At 40.4% G+C, this 26,339-nt stretch overlaps 1 protein-coding gene across 1 annotated transcript; it reads left to right on the top strand.

The window, feature by feature from the left end:
* Nucleotides 1-846: 846 nt before the first annotated feature.
* On the top strand, nucleotides 847-26,231 carry shisa3 (shisa family member 3). The gene is made up of 2 exons (XM_088343548.1): nucleotides 847-1,312; nucleotides 22,099-26,231. Exons 1-2 carry the CDS (start codon nucleotides 1,039-1,041, stop codon nucleotides 22,602-22,604), a joined length of 780 nt encoding a protein of 259 aa, XP_088199674.1. The 5' UTR covers nucleotides 847-1,038; the 3' UTR covers nucleotides 22,605-26,231.
* Nucleotides 26,232-26,339: the final 108 nt, after the last annotated feature.

The raw sequence follows: 26,339 nt of genomic DNA, 5'->3' as shown, positions 1-26,339 counted from the left end.
TGGACAACGGGGACAAGTTGGGACCCAAAAAATTAACCACTCTTGGCGTCCATCTAGTGCACATGTGTTAAACTCCCGGCCCGCGGGCCACGTCCGGCCCGCCGTGTAATCATATCAGACCCGCAAGACCATTTTACATTATTGTTATTAATGTTTGTAGTATTTCAATAGTAGTATTTCTGTCATATTTCTTCAGCATTTTTGTAATATTACAGTAGTTGTCTTTTTTTGGAGTATTTTTGGAGTAAATAATTATGTAGTAGTATTTTGTAATATAATATCACTGTATGGGCAGCACGGCGGCGCAGTGGTTAGCGCGTGTGCGGCACAGTTCTAAGGTCTCGGGAACCTCCTGTGTGGGTTCAAATCCAGCTGTGTGGAGTTTGTATGGTCTCCCCGTGCTTGCGTGGGTTTCCTCCGTCACTCCGGTTTCCTCCCACATTCCAAAGACATGCATTTCAGGTGAATTGGCCGGTCCAAATTGTCCCTAGGTGTGAATGAGCGAGCGAGTTGTCTGTCCCCGTGTGCCCTGCGATTGGCTGGCAACCAGTTCAGGGTGTCCCCTGCCCACTGCCCGATGATTGCTGGGATGGGCTCCAGCCCCCCCGCGACCCTACTGAGGATAAGCGGTGCAGCTAATGAGACGAGATGAATATCACTGTAGTAGTCGGTTCATACTTCACGGATCTGATCTGTGACGGGTTCTCGTTTGGAACGTGATAAACGAGGGTTTACTGCAAATCACTCAGCTTTCCCCCTGCGCACGCGTGCCTGTGGGCGTGGATGCGCTTGAAAATGACGTCACAACAAAAAACGTGGGGGCCCCAGAACAAACCCAGCGTCCGACTCCAGTGGAGCTCAGTCGGCTGCGGAGCTCCGCGAGATGAAGAAGCGAGCGCCCACAACCGAACTCCCCGGAACTTTCCCTCACACGCCCGTTGGATAAACCCGGGACCCTCGGCATTCTTCGGACCAAAATGACTCCATGAAAACTTTGTGTCCCTTTAGAAGCCCGCCCTCCTCGCCCCCCTCGCCGGGATGGTGCGCCTGCTGGGCTGCGTCCTGCTCGGATACCTGACGTGGATTCTGCGGATCTCGGACGCGCAGGGGGAATATTGCCACGGCTGGCTGGACACTAGTGGCAACTATCACGAGGGTTTCCAGTGTCCGGAGGACTTCGACACGGCCTCCGCGACCGTGTGCTGCGGTTCTTGCGCGCTGCGTTACTGCTGCGCCGCCGCGGATGCGCGCTTGGAGCAGGACGGATGCACCAACGACCGGCCGGCCGCCGAGGACACCGAGTATGCTGCGCGTACGTATCACGTCTATATCTTTTCTATAAGGCGCTCTTAAAAAACACAAATTGCCCGGACATGTGAAAGTGCGGCTTATAACCCGGTCCAAACTATTGGTGGATAAAATTGGAAATGCATACAGTGTTTATTAGTGATCAGGGTTGGGTAGGGTTACTTTAACTGGATTACTTTCAATTACTTTTGGATTACTCCAATACCAAATATGCTAATAAAAGACAAAATAAACTAAAAAGGAATAAAATTACAAAATTTTGTGCAGGCTCGGGGAGTAACGGAATACATGGAACGGCAAAAATGATGTTGGCAAGCGAGGGAGGATGTCTTTTAACCAGGAGTGTCAAACTCATTTGAACTCGGGGGCCACACGATAGAACAAACATTCTGTCGGGGGCCGGACTAGTAGATAAAAGAGAAAGAAAAAGAGAGATAAAGAAATAAGAGAAAGAGGGAGGGAAAAGAAGAGAGGGTGGTACAAAGAGAGTGTGAGAAACAAGAGAAAAAAAACAAGTCGTGAGAGAAGGGGAAAGAAAGGGAGCGGAAGAAAGAAATCCAAAGAGAAATAGAAAGACAGAAGGAGAGAAAAGAAAGTGCGAAAAGTAGGAAGAGAGAAAAGGAAGTTAGAACAAAAGAAGTTAAAAAGACACAGAGAGAGAAAGAGACAAAGAGCAACAAAGGAGGAGAAAAAGAGACACACAGTGAAAGACAGAGAGTGGGAGAAAAGGGGTGGAAAAGAGAGAAAAAAGAAATACAAGTACAGTGTCTTTGTTCGAGGCACCTTTCTTTGCCAACATCAAGTTGACATATATTTTATTTTTCTCTTGCGCTTCTCTGAGTGTTGTCTCGCGGGCCGGATTCAATCCCTTTCAGTCAACTATCATCCATACTTATTAGTCTTTTTCACTACTCGTCAGTACTACTTTTCATTTATTTGCTGTGCTTTTTTTGTACTTGTTTCTACTTTTCTGTCCTTATTTTGATACAGTTTTGTACATTTCATTAACTTTTAGTACTTTTTGTAGCACTTTTCCAAGCTTGTTACTTCATGTTTGTGCTTTTTGGTACTTGTTACTACTTCTTTTTTCTTTTGAGTACTTTTCAGTATTTTTGTTGCACTTTTTTTTTTGTTCTTACCGTACTTTTTCATACAATTTTGTACTTTTTGTAAATTTTCACACTTTTTTCGTGACTTGTTGTATTATTATTATGTCTTTAAGTATTTTATGACTTTGCATTACTTTTTAGAATTATGTTTTACTACTTTTTAGTTATAAACTTTGGTCCTCGATTTCCCTCGCCCGGACGCGGGTTACCGGGGCCCCCTTCTGGAGCCAGGCCTGGAGGTGGGGTCCGCTGGCGAGCGCCTGGTGGCCGGACCCTTACCCACGGGGGCCGGCCGGGCACAGCCCGAAGGGACGACGTGGGACCCTCTTCCCATGGGCTCACCACCTGTAGGAGGGGCCAAAGGGGTCGGGTGCGCAGAGAGCTGGGTAGCAGCCAAGGGAGGGGTCCTTGGCGCGACGATCCCCGGCTACAGAAACTGGCTTTTGGGACATGGAACGTTACCTCTCTGGCAGGGAAGGAGCCCGAGTTGGTGCGTGAGGTTGAGAAATTCCGACTAGATATAGTCGGACTCACCTCTACGCACGGCTTGGGCTCTGGTACCAGTCCTCTCGAGAGGGGTTGGACTCTCTTCCACTCTGGAGTTGCCCGTGGTGAGAGGCGCAGAGCCGGTGTGGGCATATTAATTGCTCCACGGCTCGGCGCCTGTACGTTGGGGTTCACCCCGGTAGACGAGAGGGTAGCCTCCCTCCGCCTTCGGGTGGGGGGACGGGTCCTGACTGTTGTTTGTGCTTATGCACCAAATAGCAGTTCGGAGTACCCAACCTTCTTGGGGTCCTTAGAGGGTGTGCTTGAGAGCGCGCCCCCTGGGGACTCCCTCGTACTGCTGGGAGACTTCAACGCTCACGTGGGCAATGACAGTGAGACCTGGAAGGGCGTGATTGGGAAGAACGGCCCCCCTGACCTGAACCCGAGTGGTGTTTCGTTATTGGACTTCTGTGCTCGTCATGGTCTGTCCATAATGAACACCATTTTCAGACATAAGGGTGTCCATATGTGCACTTGGCACCAGGACACCCTAGGCCGTAGTTCGATGATCGACTTTGTCATCGTTTCGTCGGACCTGCGGCCGCATGTTCTGGACACTCGGGTGAAGAGAGGGGCGGAGCTGTCAACTGATCACCACCTGGTGGTGAGTTGGCTTCGATGGTGGGGGAAGATGCCGGCCCGACCCGGCAGACCCAAGCGTGTTGTGAGGGTCTGTTGGGAACGGCTGGCAGAATCTCCTGTCAGAAGAAGTTTCAATTCACACCTCCGGCAGAACTTCGCCCATGTCCCGAGGGAGGCGGGGGACATTGAGTCCGAGTGGACCATGTTCCGCGCCTCCATTGTCGAGGCGGCTGATCGGAGCTGTGGCCGCAAGGTAGTCGGTGCCTGCCGCGGTGGCAACCCTCAGACCCGTTGGTGGTCACCGGCGGTGAGGGATGCCGTCAAGCTGAAGAAGGAGTCTTATCGGGCCTTCCTGACCTGTGGGACTCTGGAAGCAGCTGGCAGGTATCGGCTGGCCAAGCGGAATGCGGCTTTGGCGGTTGCCGAGGCAAAAACTCGGGCATGGGAGGAGTTTGGCGAGGCCATGGAAGCCGACTTCCGAACGGCTTCGAGGAAATTCTGGTCCACCATCCGACGTCTTAGGGGGAGGAAGCGGTGTGCCATCGACACTGTGTATAGTGCCGATGGGGCGCTGCTGACCTCGACCCGGGACGTTGTGAATCGGTGGGCGGAGTACTTCGAAGACCTCCTCAATTCCACCGGCACGTCTTCCTCTGGGGAAGCAGAGCCTGAGGACTCTGGGTTGGGCTCTTGTATCACTGGGGTTGAAGTCACCGAGGTTGTCAAAAAACTCCTCGGTGGCAGGGCCCCGGGGGTCGATGAGATCCGCCCAGACTTCATTAAGGCTCTGGATGTTGTGGGCGTGTCATGGTTGACGCGCCTCTGCAACATCGCGTGGACATCGGGGACAGTGCCTCTGGACTGGCAGACTGGGGTGGTGGTTCCCGTCTTTAAGAAGGGGGACCGGAGAGTGTGTTCCAACTACAGGGGAATCACACTTCTCAGCCTCCCTGGTAAGGTCTATTCAGGGGTACTGGAGAGGAGGGTCCGCCAGGAAGTCGAATCTCGGATTCAGGAGGAACAGTGTGGTTTTCGTCCTGGCCGTGGAACACTGGACCAGCTCTATACACTCTTCAGGGTCTTTGAGGGTGCATGGGAATTTGCCTGTCCGGTCTACATGTGTTTTGTGGACTTGGAGAAGGCATTCGACCGTGTTCCTCGGGAGGCCCTGTGGGGGGTGCTTCGGGAGTATGGGGTACCGCACAGTCTTATCCGGGCTGTGCGGTCCCTGTATGCCCGGTGCCAGAGTCTGGTCCGCATTGCCGGCAATAAGTCGGATTCGTTCCCGGTGAGGGTTGGGCTCCGCCAGGGCTGCCCTTTGTCACCGATTCTGTTCATAACTTTTATGGACAGAATTTCTAGGCGCAGCCTTGGCGGGGATGGAGTCCGGTTTGGGGGCCTCAGCATTGCGTCACTGCTTTTTGCAGATGACGTGGTGCTGTTGGCTTCCTCAGCCCGTGATCTTCAGCTCTCGCTGGAGCGATTCGCAACCGAGTGTGAAGCGGCCGGGATGGGGATCAGCACCTCCAAGTCCGAGGCCATGGTTCTCAGTCGGAAAAGGGTGGTATGCTCCCTCCGTGTCGGGGAGGAGGTCTTGCCCCAAGTGGAGGAGTTCAAGTATCTTGGGGTCTTGTTCACGAGTGAGGGTAGGATGGAACGGGAGATCGACAGACGGGTCGGTGCAGCGTCTGCCGTCATTCGGACCCTGTACCGGTCTGTCGTGGTGAAGAGGGAGCTGAGCCGAAAGGCAAAGCTCTCGATCTACCAGTCCATCTACGTTCCTACCCTCACCTATGGTCATGAACTTTGGGTCATGACCGAAAGAACTCGATCCCGGATACAAGCGGCCGAAATGAGTTTCCTCCGCAGGGTGGCTGGGTTCTCCCTTAGAGATAGGGTGAGAAGCTCAGTCATCCGGGAGGGACTCGGAGTAGAGCCACTGCTCCTCCGCGTTGAGAGGAGCCAGTTGAGGTGGCTCGGGCATCTAATAAGGATGCCTCCTGGACGCCTCCCTCGGGAGGTGTTCCGGGCATGTCCCACCGGCAGGAGGCCCCGGGGGCGGCCCAGGACACGTTGGAGAGACTATGTCTCTCGGCTGGCTTGGGAACGCCTCGGGGTCCCGTCGGATGAGCTGGAGGAAGTGGCTGGGGATAGGGACGTCTGGGCTTCCCTTTTAACGCTGCTGCCCCCGCGACCCGACCTCGGATAAGCGGAAGACAATGGATGGATGGATGGATACTTTTTAGTTATTTTCAGTATTTCTCTTGTAAAGATTATAGTACTCTTCTGTCAGGGTTGGGTAGGGTTACTTTAACTGAATTACTTTCAATTACTTTTGGATTACTCCAATACCAAATATGCTAATAAAAGACAAAAGAAACTAAATATGAATAAAATGATTAAATTTTGTGCAAAAATGATGTTGGCAAGCTGTTTGGATTTATTTTCATTTTGTTCCTGTTGCATTTGATGTTAGTTTTGCCGGAGATCAAAGAGATCAAAGCCAGGAGAGAAAGCTTACCACGTGTTGTGAGTCATTTTTATGGATGTTTCTGTAGTATTTTTTATACACAAATAAAGGCAGTAGCTCTGAGAATATTACTTACAAACTTATTTAATGCTTAAAAACAGAATATATATATATATATATATATATATATATATATATATATATATATATATATATATTCGCTTTAATTCTGAAAATAAAACAAATACAGCAATACTATTACCAAAATACTACTAAAGAAATACTACTGAAAAACTACAAAAACACTCCAAAAATACAACTGCAGTAGTACTAAAAATACTAAAAAAAAATACTACAGAAACAACCATTACAGGAATAAGTACAAAAATCCTACACTGGAAATACTACAAAAACACTCCAAAAATACACCTACAGTAGTACGAAAATATACTTAAGAAAAACTACAAAAACAAACCATTACAGAAAAAGTACAAAAATCCTACCCTGGAAATACTACAAAAACACTCCATAAATAAAACTACAGTAGTTCTAAAAATACTAAAGAAATGCTACAAAAACAACTATTACAGGAAAAAGTACATAAATCCTACCCTGGAAATACTACAAAACACTCCAAAAATACAACGACAGTAGTACTAAAAATATTAAATAAGTACTACAAAAACAAACATTTCGGGAAAAAGTACAAAAATCCTACTCTGGAAATACTACAAAAACACTCCATAAATACAACTACAGTAGTACTAAAAATACTAAAGAAATGCTACAAAAACAACCAATACAGGAAAAGTACAAAAATCCCACTCTTGAAATACTCCAAAAATACAACTACAGTACTGTAGTACTAAAAATACTAAAGAAATGCTACAAAAACAACTATTACGGGAAAAGTACAAAAATCGTACCCTGGAAATACTACAAAACACTCCAAAAAAATTCAACTACAGTAGTATTAAAAATACTAAATAAGTACGACAAAAACAACCATTTTGGGAAAAAGTACAAAAATCCTACCCTGGAAATACTACAAAAAACTCCAAAAATACAACTACAGTAGTACTAAAAATACTAAATAAGTACTACAAAAACAAACATTTCGGGAAAAAGTACAAAAATCCTACTCTGGAAATACTACAAAAACGGTCCAAAAAATACAACTACAGTAGTACAAAAAAAATACCAAAGAAATACTACAAAAACAACCATTCCGGCAAAAAGTACAAAAATCCTACTCTGGAAATACTACAAGAACACTCCAAAAATACAGCTACAGTAGCACTTAAATATACTAAAGAAATACTACAAAAACAACCAATACAGGAAAAGTACAAAAATCCCACTCTTGAAATACTCCAAAAATACAACTACAGTACTGTAGTACTAAAAATACTAAAGGAATGCTACAAAAACAACTATTACGAGAAAAGTACAAAAATCGTACCCTGGAAATACTACAAAACACTCCAAAAAAATTCAACTACAGTAGTACTAAAAATACTAAATAAGTACTACAAAAACAACCATTTTGGGAAAAAGTACAAAAATCCTACCCTGGAAATACTACAAAAAACTCCAAAAATACAACTATAGTAGTACTAAAAATACTAAATAAGTACTACAAAAACAAACATTTTGGGAAAAAGTACAAAAATCCTACTCTGGAAATACTACAAAAACGGTCCAAAAAATACAACTACAGTAGTAAAAAAAAAATACCAAAGAAATACTACAAAAACAACCATTCCGGGAAAAAGTACAAAAATCCTACTCTGGAAATACTACAACAACACTCCAAAAATACAGCTACAGTAGCACTTAAATATACTAAAGAAATACTACAAAAACAACCAATACAGGAAAAGTACAAAAATTCCACTCTTGAAATACTCCAAAAATACAACTACAGTACTGTAGTACTAAAAATACTAAAAAAAAAATGCTACAAAAACAACTATTACGGGAAAAGTACAAAAATCGTACCCTGGAAATACTACAAAACACTCCAAAAAAATTCAACTACAGTAGTACTAAAAATACTAAATAAGTACTACAAAAACAACCATTTTGGGAAAAAGTAAAAAAATCCCACTCTGTAAATACTACAAGAACACTCCAAAAATACAGCTACAGTAGCACTTAAATATACTAAAGAAATACTACAAAAACAACCAATACGGGAAAAGTACAAAAATCCCACTCTTGAAATACTCCAAAAATACAATTACAGTCCTGTAGTACTAAAAAATACTAAAGAAATGCTACAAAAACAACTATTACGGGAAAAGTACAAAAATCGTACCCTGGAAATACTACAAAACACTCCAAAAAAATTCAACTTCAGTAGTACTAAAAATACTAAATAAGTACTACAAAAACAAACATTTCGGGAAAAAGTACAAAAATCCTACTCTGGAAATACTAAAAAAAACACTCCAAAAATACAACTACAGTAGTTCAAAAAATACTAAAGAAATACTACAAAAACAACCATTACGGGAAAACGTACAAAAATCCTACCCTGGAAATACTACAAAACACTCCAAAAATACAACTACAGTAGTTCAAAAAATACTAAAGAAATACTACAAAAACAACCATTTTGGGAAAAAGTAAAAAAATCCTACTCTGTAAATACTACAAGAACACTCCAAAAATACAGCTACAGTAGCACTTAAATATACTAAAGAAATACTACAAAAACAACCAATACAGGAAAAGTACAAAAATCCCACTCTTGAAATACTCCAAAAATACAATTACAGTCCTGTAGTACTAAAAAATACTAAAGAAATGCTACAAAAACAACTATTACGGGAAAAGTACAAAAATCGTACCCTGGAAATACTACAAAAAACTCAAAAAAAATTCAACTTCAGTAGTACTAAAAATACTAAATAAGTACTACAAAAACAAACATTTCGGGAAAAAGTACAAAAATCCTACTCTGGAAATACTACAAAAACACTCCAAAAAATACAACTCCAGTAGTACAAAAAAATACTAAAGAAATACTACAAAAACAACCATTCTGGGAAAAAGTACAAAAATCCTACTCTGGAAATACTACAAGAACACTCCAAAAATACAGCTCCAGTAGCACTTAAATATACTAAAGAAATACTACAAAAACAACCAATACAGGAAAAGTACAAAAATCCCACTCTTGAAATACTCCAAAAATACAACTACAGTACTGTAGTACTAAAAAATACTAAAGAAATGCTACAAAAACAACTATTACGGGAAAAGTACAAAAATCGTACCCTGGAAATACTACAAAACACTCCAAAAAATACAACTACAGTAGTACTAAAAATACTAAACAAGTACTACAAAAACAACCATTTTGGGAAAAAGTACAAAAATCCTACTCTGGAAATACTAAAAAAAACACTCCAAAAATACAACTACAGTAGTTCAAAAAATACTAAAGAAATACTACAAAAACAACCATTACGGGAAAACGTACAAAAATCCTACCCTGGAAATACTACAAAACACTCCAAAAATACAACTTCAGTAGTACTAAAAATACTAAAGAAATACTACAAAAACAACCATTACGGAAAAAGTACAAAAATACTACTCTTGAAATACTCCAAAAATACAACTACAGTAGTACTAAAAAATACTAAAGAAATACTACAAAAACAACCATTACGGAAAAAGTACAAAAATCGTACTCTGGAAATACTACAAAACACTCCAAAAATTCAACTACAATAGTACTAAAAATACTAAATAAGTACTACAAAAACAACCATTTTGGGAAAAAGTACAAAAATCCTACTCTGGAAATACTACCAAAAACACTCCAAAACACAACTACAGTAGTACTACAAAACTAAATGTCTCAATTAGTGCTCAAAACAGGGACCCAATATTATTTTGCTTTAAATGTGAGTGTTTCAAAACCAATTTGATGACACTAAATCGAAATATAAACAAATAAAAAAAGATATATACCATTTAAATATCTGAATGTATATATATCTAAATGCGAGAAATTGTATATATATCTAGGACCTGGCCTAAATTGGAAACCCAATTCACCCCTGCTTTAAGGGGAACCATTTTGCAACATTTTACAACACAACACTTTTTAATGCCGAAAAAATTCTATTAGTCATATTTCAGTTCTAAAAACTGAAGTCCTGATGCTAACGCCATAGCTAACATAAAATCCGCGATAAAACTTTTGGTGAGATCAGCTCCATTCGTTGTTTTTTGCATCCCTGTAGACTTTCAAAGTGTTACAGGAAGTCAGGGGCCATTTTAGGTTCACAGCTTTTGAATGTTAGGCTGGTTAAAATATGTTTTTTTTTACATTTTACTTAAAGCGATTATAACATTTAAGATGTATTCATGTGAACATTTTATTAAATATTTTGCTTTTTCATTTTAAAAGTCCGTCTTTATCAAATGATTTTTTTTTTTTTTTTAAAGAATTGAATCATGGCAGTGACGGGTTTCCGTAATATCATACTCTCACTGTAATACACTGTAGCCTCCACAGACTCTGCCGCTATGCCGCAAGTGACGCTAGCAGAGTTAAAGGGGGAGCTGGAAGGGGGCTAGGAATCGAATGGACTGAACCATTTCAAAGCAGTAGGGTATTCCCAACGCTGCGTCGTTCACATTTAAAAAAATATATATTTTAGCTAAGATTTGTCATGTATTTATCAATATATATATATATATGTCATTATGTGACCAACACCCCCAATTTCAAGACCTAATCTCGAACGCCTAGCTGGTAGCCTTAGGTATGACTCGCATAGGGGTTGAACCTGCGACCTCCTAGTCCCGGGGCGGGCGCCCAACCCCAAAGCCACCGAACTGGTCCATTCCTCATTATATTTAAGCCTATTCTGTCCTTAATGAAAGCCCCAATGTGTTATATGTGACCACTAGATGGCACGGTGTTGTATGGTACAAGCGAGGGCTTGTATGACTCGCCCTGGGGTTGAACCTGCGACTTCCTAGTCCTGGGTCAGGCGTCCAACCCCAAAACCACCAAACTGGTCCATTTCTCATTATATTTAAGCCTATTCCGTCCTTGAAAGCCCCAATGTGTAATATGTGACCACTAGATGGCACGGTGTTGTCTGGTACAAGCGAGGGCTTGTATGACTCGCCCGGGGGTTGAACCTGCGACTTCCTAGTCCCAAGGCAGGTACCCAACCCAAATCCACCGAACTGGTCCATTCCTCATTATATTTAAGCCTATTCTGTCCTTAATGAAAGCCCCAATGTGTTATATGTGACCACTAGATGGCACTGTGTTGTCTGGTACAAGCGAGGGCCAGAGATACACTGCAAAGCGTGGCAGCAAGATGCCGGAAAAATATGACGCCGGTCTTAGAAGGGATTCCACGGTGAAAAAGAAATGATATTCTTTTAATTAAAAGAAACATTGGTAGGATAGTGCATGCACTTTTGCCTAGTATTCAAATCACTGTTACTGTATAAAAGTGTTTGTACCACTAGGAGGCACTAAATATTACACACTGTCCCTTCAAGTAACAATTCAATAAATATGTTTTTCCATATTTTTCCTGTTTAATTATAATTCAAATCCAGAAACAATTGTCTAGTTTAAAAAAAGACTGATATATGTTTAGGAATAAAGCAATGTACTTACAAACCCTAAATCACAGGTGTCAAATAGGCGGCCCGCGGGTGAGATCAGGCCCACCAATGGTTTAAATCCTGCCCGCAAGACAACGTTGAGAGAAGTGCAAGAGGAAAATGAGCTGTAGTTTTAGATATTTCCACTGGATGTCAACAAAGCCAGTTAACACTTGCAAAACAATTGTGGTAGTATTTCTCCATTTCTCTCTGACTCACTTCTTTTTTTATTTATTTCTCCCTCTTTTTCTTTCTCCTGTTCACTCTCTCTTTCTCTTTTCTCTATTTCTCTCTCACTCTCTAAGTCTTTTCTCTGTCTTGCTCTCTTTCTATTTGATCTCTCTAATTTACACTTTAATTCTTTTTTTTCTATTTTTCTCTTTCTTTGTCACCCTCTTTCTTTCCCCTTTTCGACCTCTCTCTCTCTCTCTCTCTCTCTCTCTCACCTCACTTTGTCTCTTTTTCTCCTGCTGACTCTTTTTCTTTCTGTCGTTTCACTTCTCTTATTCTTTTTATCTTCCTCTTTTTTCACTTTCTTTTCTCTCTATATTCATTTCCCCCTTCTTCTCCATTCATATCTCTATTCTGCTCCCTCTTTTTCTCTTGCTGTTACTCTGTCTCCCTTGTTCTCCCTATCTGTTTCTTTCGCTCTCTTTTTCTTCATCTCTCTTTCTCTTAAACTTACTCGTCCGGCCCCCCGTGAGATTTTTTTTATAGCATTTGTGGCCCCCAGCTAAAACGAGTTTGACACCCCTGCTCTAAATAGTAATTGTCTTAAACTAGCTGCTAACATTAATGGTACAGTGATCCCCTGCTACTGTATAACGCGGTTTTTGCTACTTTATGGATTGTGTTCTGCATTCTGATTGGTTAAACAGTCCCAGAATGAGTCGTTATTGGTCATTAACTAATACATGTTTGCAGAATATACAATACAGTAATCCCTCGGTTATCGCGGTTAATGGGGACCAAAACCACCCGCGAAAAGTGAAAATCCGCGAAGTAGCCCTTCAAAAATGCTTAAAAATATATATACATTATTATTATTCATTTAAAAAAAATATATTTTATTTTTTTTATTATTATTTTTTAGACCTGGTTAATGGGGACCAAAACTACCCGCAAAAAGTGAAAATCCGCGAAGTAGCGACGCCCCTTCAAAAATGCTTTAAAAAAAACCAAAAATTATTATTATTATTCATTTTTAAAAAAAATATTTTATTTTATTATTATTATTTTTTAGACCCGGTTCATGGGGACTAAAACCACCCGCAAAAAGTGAAAATCCGCGAAGTAGCGACGCCCCTTCAAAAATGTTTAAAATAAAAAAAAAAACAGAGGGGAAACAATATATATATATATATATATATATATATATATATAAATATATGTTAAAGTTAAAACTTATACAAACTCTATGTTGGCAAAATTAATCAAATAAAAACAAGCATTAAGGTAAATAAATTTCCCAAGCGGGAGAGCACTGTCGGATGGCCATACTAGGCAAATGCCCGGCAGAACTGACTCCTCCGTGTGTGAAGCTCACCTTATTCACACAGGAAACAGAAAAATACACCTGAAATGCGACTTCAAAATAAAAGAGTACAAGACTGATAAACGTACAAGAGATGCAATTAGACTGATTATTGAAACGTTACTTCATGTGTGTGTGTGTGTGTGTGTGTGTGTGTGTGAAAGATTGTTTTTATATTTAGGAATACAAAAACAAGTTATATTCACACAGTGAATTCTGAGAAATATTACAACCAAAACGACCAACCTATCAATATATATATATATAATAATTATTATTATTATTATTATTTTTAAAAATTATTTTATTTTATTATAATTATTTTTTAGACCCGCAAAGCTCTGAACTCGCGAACGTGGGACCGCGAAGTAGCGAGGTCCCACTGTACTCGTATTTCTTAAATGAATGTATTTATCCTTTAAATATATTTTCCATATCCGATACATTCAATGCACTGTCGACTATTTAACGTCCATTTTACGGCTGTGCATGAAATCCTTGTGCAAAGTCCACAGCGGACCCCTTTAGGGTTTTATCCGCTTCCAATTTCCCCAACGTGAGCTCATACAATTTCCCGTTTCAACAGAAAATCCGAAAGAAAATAAATAAACACTCTTGTCATTTCTCCCCAATGAGTAGGCGCACTTAGTCGAGTGCAACACGAGATGTTTGTGTTATTGAACTTTTCTAATACGTTCATTGAAAAGAAAGAGCAGGGTTGGGTAGGGTTACTTTAACTGGATTACTTTCAATTACTTTTGGATTACTCCAATACCAAATATGCTAATAAAAGACAAAAGAAACTAAATATGAATAAAATGATGACTCACAACACGTGGTAAGCTTTCTCTCCTGGCTTTGATCTCTTTGATCTCCGGCAAAACTAACAAAGTAATTGAAAGTAATCCAGTTAAAGTAACCCTACCCAACCCCGAGAAAGAGGTCAATGTATGTCTCGCTTCGACCCAGAGGGGAAACAAGTTTTCAATTTTTAAAAATTATAAATTTTTAAATTAATTCAAAATGTATCAATAGATGTTCACCTTAAAGGCACAGTGTGTATTTTTTTACTACTAAATATAGCTGTATTGTGTAGTGCAGGGGTTGGCAACACAACATGTTGAAAAACCCCTAAGCTAGGCGCTGCAAAAAATATATAAACATCCAGGGTTGGGTAGGGTTACTTTAACTGGATTACTTTCAATTACTTTTGGATTACTCCAAGACCAAATATGCTAATAAAAGACAAAAGAAACTAAATATGAATAAAATTACTAAATTTGGTGCAGGCTTGGGGAGTAACGGAATACATGGAACGGCAAAAATGATGTTGGCAAGCCGTTTGGTTTTATTTTCATTTCGTTTCTGTCGCATTTTATGTTAGTTTTGCCGAAAATCAAAGCCAGGAGAGAAAGCTTACCACGTGTTGTGAGTCATCATTTTATTCATATTTAGTTTCTTTTGTCTTTTGTTAGCATATTTGGTATTGGAGTAATCCAAAAGTAATTGAGAGTAATCCAGGCAAAGTAACCCTACCCAACCCTGTAAATATCTAAAGCCCCAGTGTGTAATATCTGACCACTAGATGGCAGTGTATAGGAGAAATTTCTCGACCCATGATTTTTTTTTTTTTTTTTTTAATAAAACTTAAAATTGTTATGATAGTTTATGTATATTTGTCTCTTTTTTTTACTGAATGAAAGTTTTTTTTTGTACCACTTGGGGGGACTAAATAATTTACACTCTCCCTTAATATAAGCCTTAAAAGAAAGGCAACACATACTGCATATATACTGCTATATATCTATATTCATAAGAACACTACAAAAACTATATAATTTTCCGTTATCAAACATTTTTGAAAAAGTGCCGGAGAGCCACTAGGGTAGGGGTCTCCAACCTTTTTCAAGCGTGGAGCTACTTTATGTTAGTAATTAGCGCAAGTGGCACCGAGTATATTTAAAAATGAGCAACTTAGCTAGATGGCTTGCTAAATAGCTAAAAAAAGAGCTTGATAGCTAGATAGAAGGGTACATAGGTAAAACTAAACAAAAACTAAAAGGGAGTTAGCTAACGAGTGAAAAGAGTAAAAAGTCAACTAAATAGCCAAATTGAAAGTTAAAGAAAGCTAGATCGCTAGCTAGTAAGGAGGCCAACATTTTGCTTAATAACTAGCAAAAAAAGCGAAAATATTAGCTAGGTCGCATGCGAAAGAAATGTAAAAAGCTTGCTAGATGGCTTGCTAAATAGCTAAAAAACAGCTTGATAGCTAGTGAGAAAGGTACATAGGTAAAACTAAACAAAAACTAAAAAACTAGCACGTTAGTGAAAAGAGTAAAAAGGCAACTTAATAGCCAAATTGAAAGTTAAAGAAAGCTAGATCGCTAGCTAGAAAGGAGGCCAAAATTTAGCTTAATAACTAGCAAAAATAGCCAAAATGTTAGCTAGGTCGCATGCGAAAGAAATGTAAAAAGCTAGCTCAATAGCTTGCTAAATAGCTAAAAAGGTGGTAAGACAGCTAGATACAAAACAAAAAAATGTAGCCAAAGAGCTAGCTAAAAAAACGACACATTAATTGCTCTTTTGCTAAAAACACATACATTTAGTTTGTTGTATTATCTGTCAAAGAAATCAATAAAAAGATGAATAAATACATTTGTTTGTTACATTTATATATTCTGATTCTATTCTTTTAAATTAATTTCTTAAATATAATTATCAATACTTTTTTTTTGTCCATGAAGCCCATGAACTGGAATTTATTTATTTATATGAATTTCTAAAATAACAACTAATCGTGTAATTACTATGTTGTTACTATGTTATAACCAGGTAAATTATTTTTTTAAAAAGAGGCTTAGATAGATCCAGTCAACTAATTAAAGAAATAATCATTTTACTAGAAAATCACAATGACCCAGCACTTGTGAACGATTTAAGAACAGGTTCACTGGCCCCCTTCACTGTCCATGTTGGAGACCCCTGCACTAAAGTGGCAAAGAGCTGCATGGGGCCCCCAGTGTTGTGCAACTGAAAACGAGTGCTAAAAATCACAAGGGAGAACACAAACTACAGAGACTTCAATTCACACCATTTTACTTTGGTTTCGAATTCTTATAGCTTCAAGATGGCCGACAATTGTTAGCCCCTTCTAGGTGATGCTCATTCTATGTCAAATCAATTTCTTGACCTATGAGTTTATAATGTTTATTTGATAGGTCATGTATATTTTCCTCATTATTTAAACCTTTTTTTTTAACCACTGCCCCTTTAAGTAAACAAGAGTACGTATTGTTTCCTGCTGGAAAAAATATTATTCTTATGAGCTCAAACATAATTCAAATAAATGTTGCTTTCATTGTTATATAATTGTTTTTTTGGGGGGGGTTTCAGTTATTTGTTTATTTTTACCACTAAGGTGTGCTAATAAATATACACTGTCCCTTTAAAGAGAACTCTTCTAATGTGATATTTTCTTAAAATACTTGTACTCATAGCGCTTGTGTTGTTAGCTAGTATCTGCTAATTAGCTTTCTAAAGCTTTTTACTTGCCCTTAGAAATTTACTGTTGACAGGCTTCTTGCTAGCTTGTTATGTTAGCTAAAACATAAGCTAAAATGTTAGCTAAACCATCTAAACTTTTTGAATAGTCCTTAATACATTTTAGTTCCTCAACTTCCGTAGTGATACTGTAGTACTCATTATTTTTTTACAGCAAATGTTAATCAACTAGAATTCATATATTTATATATAATCAATAGAAGAAGATCTAGCTTTGTAGTAGCATGTTTTAGCTAGGCGGTTTGACGTGTGACAGCTTAGCACCGGGCTTTCCTGAGTATTTTCAGATAAATGAGTTAAAAAAGGATGGGCAGACTGATAAAAATATCGGAAGATGTTTTTAAAAATAACTTCTAGATCGTGAGTTGACTTCAAAAGTTATTTTTTTTTGGTGTACAGGATGAACGGGCGTATTTTTAGGACCCAACGAGGGAAGGATTTTGGATGACACACGTTCATCGAACGAAATAAAAATACATTATTTAGCTTGTTTTTTAACTTCTTTACTGACATTTACAGAGATGTCGAACACCATTCAACGAGTCACTGCCATTTATAACTATAAACCAATGCTTCTCAAACAATATCTGTCATGCTCTGTCAGGAACCAGAACAGGATCAGGACCCAAACGCGTGACGTCCTCACACAAGCCTTTATTTTACGGGAAATGGGGAGTCATGCATGTTAGGCAGCCGGTCTGGCGTGGAAAGACGGGAAGCCAGAGACCGACGAGATCGATTCCAATTGCCCGAGTTGATACCGGACAGAAGGGGTTGATACCGGACAGGACAGGACAGACAAGATAGATAACGAATCAGGATATCGAAAATAAACAGGATAAACTAGACAGGGACAAAAACTGGAGAAAATAACAAACAGGACAAAAACAGACGGAAACAAAACTGGAACTCGAATTAAACAGGACGAAAATAAACGGGAACAACACCGGACTGGAAATATCAACCGGAAAACAGGACCGAGTCAGAACCCACGTTTTGTGGGGCAGAAGTTCCTTTGACGGGCTGACAAAGGGAGCAAAAGAGCACTGAGTTTAATATAGAAAGAAATCCAATCTCTCATTGAGCCGCAGCTGGCGCCACACGGGCGGGGCCAATTGGGCACCATGGCAACCGTGACACACATGGGCGCGGCCAGTTGGGCACCATGGCAACCATGACACGCCCCCCCCCTTGGAAGAAGAAATCCTCTCTGAACAGGGGACCACACGATTGCAAAATATTGGTGGTAACACCTCACCTCTGTCCTACCAAATCATATTCGCTGAAATGTATCTTATCAAGTATTTTATCAGCCTGATTGAGTTGTAATGTCTTGCAGTGACTTCTTCATTTTTAACATAGAAATCGGTCTTTCCACGTCTCCCTCCATGGTGGCAGTGAAGTGCTACACACGCTCCGTCAGACTTACTCGTCTTAGCTATCGGGAGCAAACTTTTGCTATCTCTTTACCCGTTCAATCGTCGTCTGTTTCCGCATCCGTGTTAAATATTTTTTACATGGGGTCACTCAGGGTTGGGTAGGGTTACTTTATTAGCATATTTGGTATTGGAGTAATCTAAAAGTAATTGAAAGTAATCAAGTTAAAGTAACCCTACCCAACCCTGGGGTCACTTGAGGGTCTGTGCTTAATGCACTCGGTGGAGGCTAAATGTAAACACAAAACACTATGTCAATGGGGACGCCAGTGCGCCCTAGTGTAGTGGAGGTGCAATTGCACTTTATTCTGGGAAAGAAAAAAAAGTCCCCACGATTTGAGAACCACTGCTGTAGACGAAGATCATTTTTTACCTATTCACTATCTTTGATAGTGTCAACAACAACAAAAATACCTGGGCTGGCAGTAAAAATACTCAGGTGCTATGTTCCACCATGTTTAACAAGGGTTATTTTAGTACCGTAAATACCGGACTATAAGCCGCTACTTTTTTCCCAAACGTTCAACCCTGCGGCTTATTCAGTGATGCGGCCAATTTATGTCATTTTTCTAACAGCCGCAAGCGGCGCTCGAGTACAAAAGGTAAGATTTAGACCGGTGGAATATATGCGCCGAGAAAGACTGCAACTTCTTAGCTTGTGCACAAATTAAATTAGCATAAACTTAACCTCATCATGCAAATTGCAAAAAGAAAGGCACATGACGCTGCTTTCAAGCTAAAAGCAATGGAGCATTCCGATAAGGAAGGAAACAGAGCTATTGCACGTAAACTTTACTTTGCGAGCGTGTTGCTAGCGTGTTTTGGAAAATGTTTTGGAATACGGGAGCGTGGGACGACGTCTATATGACAAATCTTCTTTCCGACACTGAGGAAGACGACTTTGATGGCGTCAGTTATAAGGAGGAAGATGAGGACGGTTTACCGTGATTTTTAAAAGTACGTTATATTTTTTTAACAGACCCGTTTACTGTTTTGCGAGCGTGTTGCTAGTAGCGTGTTGCTACCTGTCACGGTCACGGTTTGGAATTAAAGTTATATTGTTATTATTAAAGCTTTGAAAACTCTCTCGGTGTACCGTCTTTCTTTGTAAATATGTGTAACCATGTATAATATGTATTTGCAACTGTATATTTTTGTAAGACTTATTCTGATATGTTTTCCACGGGCGAATCAAAAAGAAGGGTCGAAAACAACGGGGGCTGATGGGAAGTGGAGTAAAGGTGAGACGTGTTTGTGGACGCAGCGAACAGTAGTGGATATATATTTTTCCCACCCTTACCTTTGGAAATATAGACCTTTTTTCCTTGAATTACTTTCAACGGGACCCGGACTCTGCAGGTCTGCATCAAATTTTAAGTACCGATATCATTTTCCGTTCATTTAGGCGGCTGTGGTTTTTTGGACTGTGCACTTTCTATTCAGTTACAATCGCGGGACATAAAGTCGGGTTTGGGTTACTTTTGTGATTGTGTTACATGTTTTAATGTAGGCGCATGCGGCTTATATACAGGTGCGGCTTGTGTAATTATAAAAGCAGTTTTCCCCTTAAAATGTTGTGGGTGCGGCTTATAATCAGGTGCGCTCTATAGTCCGGAATTTATGGTAATTAGTAGTAGATATCATTACATTTTTAAATTTTCCTTTTGAAAAATAAATAAAAAATAAAAGAGAAAAATAATGAAAGTTTTGGTCCAAAAATGTTACTTCTGATTTTAAACAAGCACATGTTGTTGTTGTCTTGTGTAAAACTAGAGGGCGCAAAATCATATATTGCTTTTTAACGTCAAAAGCTTGGCATGTACGGTTTAGCTATTTGTTAGCACCAGTGTTGGGCACGATACTTTTAACAAGTACTTATAGTTACTCGCTACTTCTTCCAAAAAGTAACTGAGTCAGTAAAAAAGTTACTCTATAGTGAAAGTAACTAATTACGTTTCTTTAAAAAATAAGTTGTTGTATAGCGAAGAATTTAAGACTTCATCTAGTTGACCGATTATCAGCAGCATCATTTGCAAATTTGATGGATATCGGTATCAGCTTTTTTTTTCATTCTAAGAGCCACTTATTATTCAGTCGAGTCTCTCTCTCTCTCTCACTCTCTCTCACTCCTTGTTATACTATACAGTATGTCTGTCCCCCTCTCTCTTTCTCTCTCTCTCTCTCTTCTTGCTATAAGTCTGCCCCCCCCCCCTCTCTCTCTCTTTCTGGATTGGATAAGCGACTGGCGGCAGAGCCACTGAAGCAGGAGAGAGCAGCAGCTCAGCTAACGTGTCCCAACATGTCCGTGTCTGTGAAAAAAAGCGTATCTTTGATTAAGAGATAGCGTAAAAAGTTGTTTTAGAGAGGTAAGTTTTGGTGGAAACCAAATGAATTAGCTCTTATCATAACATCAATACGTCAATCAAGCGTGTCTGTTAGTGATTGAGAGCACTAAAATCACGCTAAAGTGGAAGTGATGAGCTCTTATCATAACATTAGCTCGCAATCTGGTGTTTTAAGTTGATTTAAATAATGTTGGTTGCATTGTATTTCAGTGTTTTAGGCTATTTCAGGGGGATACTTAGTTTTTTATGTACCTGTATACTAGTTGCTGCTGAGCATAATTTTACTTCCTGCACTGCTAGTTTTTGGTTAAAGTGAAAGATTAGTCACATAGTTGTGTTAACATTCCAATTTAGTAATTGTAAAAGGTTTCAGTTTTTTTTTTAAATTTATAACAAAAAAATATTTGTTTCTTTTTGCACTATTAAAAATGTCTAACGCAATTCTAAAGCTTTACAGCAAAAGAATATTGGCTCCAAAAATCCATTATCTACCTCTTCTTAATACTAATAATCAGCATCGGCCCTGAAAAACTCAGTCGATCCCTAATGTATACTACCACGTATTTACTTGGATCGAATCGATACCAAAATCCCCAGTATCACCCCTCCCACTACAACGGGTGGCACCACGTTGGAGACCCCTGCTTTAGAGCATGGGTGTCAAACTCGTTTTAACTCGGGGGCCACAAGATAAGACAAACATTCTCTCAGGTAGGAAGAATGAAAAGGAGAGATGGACAGAAAGAAAGACAGAAAGAAAAAAGGAAGAACAAAAAGAAAAGATGAAGAGAAAGAAAGAAAGGAAGAGAGAAAAGAGGAAGAATGAAAAGAAAAGATGAAGAGAAAGAAAGAAAGACAGACAGAAACAAAGAAAGAAAAAAGAAACAACAAAAGAAAGAAAAAGAGAAAGAAAGAAAGACTAGTAGATTGAGGAGAAAAAGAGAGAAAGAAATAAGAGAAAGAGAGGGAGAGAACAAGAGAGAGGGTGGGACAAAGAAAGAGAAAGAGAGAGAGATAAAGGAGAGCGAGAAAGAGAGAATGTTAAACAAAAGAGATAAAAAGAGAACTAGTGAGAGAGGGGGAAAGAAAGAGAGAGAAAAAGAAATCCAAATAGAAAGAGAGAAAGAGAGAAGGGGAGAAAGAAGAGATTGAAGCAAGAGAGAGAGAAAAGACAGAGACAAGGAAAAAAAGGAAGGGAGAGCCAAACAAGGTAAAAAGAAACAGATAGAGAAAGAGAAGAAGAGGAACAAAGAAAGAAAAAGAGAGACAGAGCGAGTGAAAGAGAGAGAGATAGAAGGTGAGAGAAAAAGCGGAGACGAGAGAGAGAGTGAAAGAAAGAAATTCAAGTACAGTGTCTTTGTGAGAGGCACCTGGCTTTGGCAACATCAAGTGGACATATTTCAACCTGCAGCTCGTTTTTCTCTTGCGCTTCCCTCAGCTTTGTCTCGCGGGCCGACAGTTTGACACCTGTGCTTTAGCGAATGTTGAGGCAAGTTCAGAAAACGTCGCAACACGTGAACCTTACATGAATTTGTTTCCTGGTCTTTGTCCCCAGAACCGGTCTACATGCCCTTTCTCCTGGTGGGTAGCATGTTCGTGGCCTTCGTGGTGGTGGGCTCCCTGGTTGCGGTCTACTGCTGCACCTGCCTGCGTCCCAAACAGCCGGCGCAACAGCCCATCCGCTTCTCTCTACGCAGCTGCCAAGGAGAAACCATTCCCATGATCCTCACGGCGGCCCCGCCCGGCCTCCGGGCCCCGTCCAGGCAGTCCAGCACGGCTACCACCAGCTCCAGCTCGGCGGGGGGAGGCTCCCTGCGCGGGTTCTCCATCGGGGGTCCGCAGCAGCAACACCTGGTGTCGGCTTCAGTCTCCACCCCGACTCATCAGACGTTACCCCCGCCCCTGCCGCCGCCCTACACGGGGGGGCTCCAGCATGCTAACGTGCCCCTCCAGCAGTCCTCGCAGGGGGCCGGCTTCCTGCTGCCCCAGCAGTACTTCTTCCCCCTGCAGTCCGACCCCTTTGCTTCAGGGAAGGGATTTGCCGATTTCGGTCAAAGTTGACAGGGTGCTGAAGCCGGACTGACTCGGGGCTTCTCTTCATCTAGCTCCAACGAAGCACTTTTTTGTTTTTTGGAGCCAAAGCACACTTTATTCCAGGGGTAGGGAACCTATGGCTCGGGAGCCATATATGGGTCTTTTCATGAGTACGTATGGCTCTGAAATCAAATGGAACTACAGTGGAACCTCGGTTCTCGACCATAATCCGTTCCAGAACCCTGTTCGAAAACCGATTTGTTCGATCACCGAAATCATTTTTCCCATTCAAAATAATGTAAATCGTTTTAATCCGTTCCAACACCCTGAATGTTTACCTTGAATGTTCAACGTAAAGCTAACCCAGGCTAATCGTACGTCCGCGTTATCGTAATCTTCCGTACGAAAGATTACGCTAACATGAACGTGTAAAAATAAAAAAATCAGGTAGTTTACAAGTCATTTAGCACCTGGGTCTCCACAACAAGTGCTGAGCGGTTCATTGGAAAGGGGGCTCCGTTCCAACACCCTTAATGTTTACCTTGAATGTTCAACGTAAACATAAAGCTAACCCAGACTAATCGTACGTCCGCGTTATCGTAATCTTCCGTACGAAAGATTACGCTAACATGAACGTGTAAAAATTAAAAAAAAGGATAAAGAAAAGAATTATGAATAGGATTTCTTACCTTTGTGGTGGTCAGCAGAAGGCGCAGGTGGACGGTGGTGCTATTATTTCTTTCTTAAATGCAATAGTTGTACGCACTACTTTTCTTTTTTCACCTGTAGCAACTTTGCTGCTTGCACTGACTTTCTTCGGAGGCATCATTAGAGGCTAAAACACCCGTACGCCGCTCAGCATTGCATCCTAGCGTACGCACTCACGCATTACCGGCGTTCGAACTCCAATCTTTTGACCGAACAGCGAAGCTAGAATTTCTTGACATTTTTGGTCGGACTCCAATTTGTTCGAACTGAGAGGCCTTCGGAAACCCAGGTTCCACTGTATTGCACATCTCTCTGTGGCGTTCCAAAGTCAAGTGATTTCATCCCGATTTTGGTCCGTATAAAGCCGAAGCAACTTAATGCAGAAGTTCGGTAAGAAACCATTTAAACTGATAAATAAAAACGCTGGCAAACAAATTTGATTGGGTGAGCAGTACAGGTGGGCGGATCCCTGCACACAGCGCAAGGCACTTCCTTCTCTCTCTCTCTCTCGCTCAGTGCAGTCTACACCGAAAGTGAATATGAGGATATGCTTATCGTTTGCAGTCATTTGTGACATTTTTACAAAAGAACTTTGCATGCACATTGTTTTGAAACCGTTATTAAGGACACATTTCATGGAAAAAATGGCCTCGACACTCTTAACTGAAGGTGGAAGAGAAATTATAAATGACATATTTACATTGATTTGGGACGCAGGATTTGGCATTATTATAATTTCATACCTTTGATTCAATCATCAAATGACACCCAGTGAAATAAAATGTGCTGAGGAATTAGTTTTTGTCCAAAGAACGTGTTTGGCAGTTTTTTCAAATAATGTGGCTCTCTCAATTTCTTTTTAAAACATTTTTTGCTTTTATGGCTCTTTGGGTCAAAAAGGGTTCCTGACCCCTGCTTTATTCCATGAACAAAATATAAAAATGTTAAAAAGTGTAAGCTCTAATGTCATTTTTACTTTTTTAACCCTCATGTTGTGTTAGGAATTGGTACCACTAACCCTTGTTAGCAAGTCAATTTTAACTCAGTCCTAACCACCACAAAGAAAGGAATATTGCTCAGTATAGTTAATAATACATACAAACATATGCATCTATATACAGGGTTGGGTAGGGTTACTTTGCCTGGATTACTTTCAATTACTTTTGGATTACTCCAATACCAAATATGCTAATAAAAGACAAAAGAAACTAAATAGGAATAAAATGACTAAATTTTGTGCAGGCTTGGGGAGTAACGGAATACATGGAACGTCAAAAATTATGTTGGCAAGCTGTTTGGATTTATTTTCATTTTGTTTCTGTCACGTTTTATGTTAGTTTTGCCGGAGATCAAAGTCAGGAGAGAAAGCTTACCACGTGTTGTGAGTCATCATTTTATTTATATTTAGTTTTTGTCTTTTATTAGCATATTTGGTATTGGAGTAATCCAAAAGTAATTGAAAGTAATCCAGTTAAAGTAACCCTACCCAACCCTGTCTATATATTCCCATTGAAATTTGATTTAATGGTGCCTTAGATGCATCAGTTATTACATTACACAAGGGTCTCTGGAGACCCTAACACAACATAAGGGTTAAATCATCAATACAGTGTTTTATACGTTTTTAACAGGGGTGGGCCAACTGCAAGAAACATGCATCAGGCTTATGAAATGGTGAAAATATAATGAAGTATTTTATACATTTGAGTATAAAGGAATTTATACGATTGAATACAAGTTACATTTATTGAGTTTAATGCAAGATATTCACTGACTGGGCTTTAGTTCAATGACAAGTCGCGCCGTTCCGAATGCAGAATATTTAGTCTAGTTCTGTTGATAACAGGACTCTGACGGAGGATGGCAGGCGATGTTTTGAAAACAAGGCCCTGATGACGTAGAAACGCTCTCGGTTGCTTTGGTTGGTCCAGACATCGCGGCGCTCTCCTCCGATATGGTGGAGCCCAGGGGGCTTCGTTGGCACGCCCATGGGAGGAGCCGGAACACCAGCTTGCGGAAAGACGTGGGCCGAGAGGAGAAGCGGGAGAACGAGAGCGAAAAGGCTTGCCAGAGACTCCGACGACACTTATTCGGCCATTTTCGATGGATTACACTTAGTTAGATCGCTAATGAAAATAAATCTGCCTCGTGTGAAAATGTCGGCTTTTCTTGTTCCAAGAAAGGTAGGTTGTGTTTGGTTAATGGAGTCAGATAACTAATTCGAACAATTTGGTAAACGGTACATTTTAATATTTAATTCCCAACAATTACAACAATACATAAGATGGTAAATCTAGTTAGACTAATAAAAATGTGTCATTTGGGTGCCAGTCTTGTCCCCTGTCTCCCCTTTATCCTCACATACAGTGGCCCCTAGCTCGCACCGAGGATCCCCCCGTATTTCAAGCAGATTTTTCCCATAAGAAATAACTGAAAATCAAAGAAGCCAAAATGATTTCCCTGTACTAGCCACCGAGCGGAAATTTGAAAAAAATGCTGCCACCTACTGTTATGGAAGAATGCTGATGGCCAGAAGGCCACACAATACTAGCATTTTTGGGGGGAATACTGCGATCATGTAAATGGACTCTTTTGTACAGACTGTTTTAATTGTTACCAATAAACGATCTTGGCAATCTGAGATGTTTGAGAAAAGGTTTTGAGCATGGTGGTTCCTTGAAGACGTCTGGTAATGGTCCCTTCACTTTTGGATTCTTTTTAAAACGCTGCTTTTGGAAATGTGATCCAGGGTTATGGTTTCCATTTTGGGGTTGCAGAAAGGCCAAATTGCTGTCTCATTGTTTTACTTCGCCATTTTTCTTTGGGTAAGGAGGTATACAGACGCTGCCCTACTCACAAACGATCGTCCGGAACCAATATTCCCTGTAATTTTCCTTACGGGTCTGAGCGTTCACACAAAGTCGGTGAGCAACGCTTGAAACAACAGTGAGCAACCATAATCCCAAGTGTGGCAACATAATTAATTAGCAAGCATGTCCAAAACTTGACATCAAGTTATATTTTGCTGAGTTTCCGGCAATGTAAAATGATTTT

This window comes from Urocampus carinirostris, chromosome 9, assembly GCF_059441175.1.
Source record: "Urocampus carinirostris isolate Australia breed hairy pipefish chromosome 9, RoL_Ucar_1.0, whole genome shotgun sequence".
Lineage (NCBI taxonomy): Eukaryota > Metazoa > Chordata > Actinopteri > Syngnathiformes > Syngnathidae > Urocampus > Urocampus carinirostris.
Note: the sequence above shows the minus strand (reverse complement) of the source record. Positions and strands in the feature narration are given on the sequence as shown.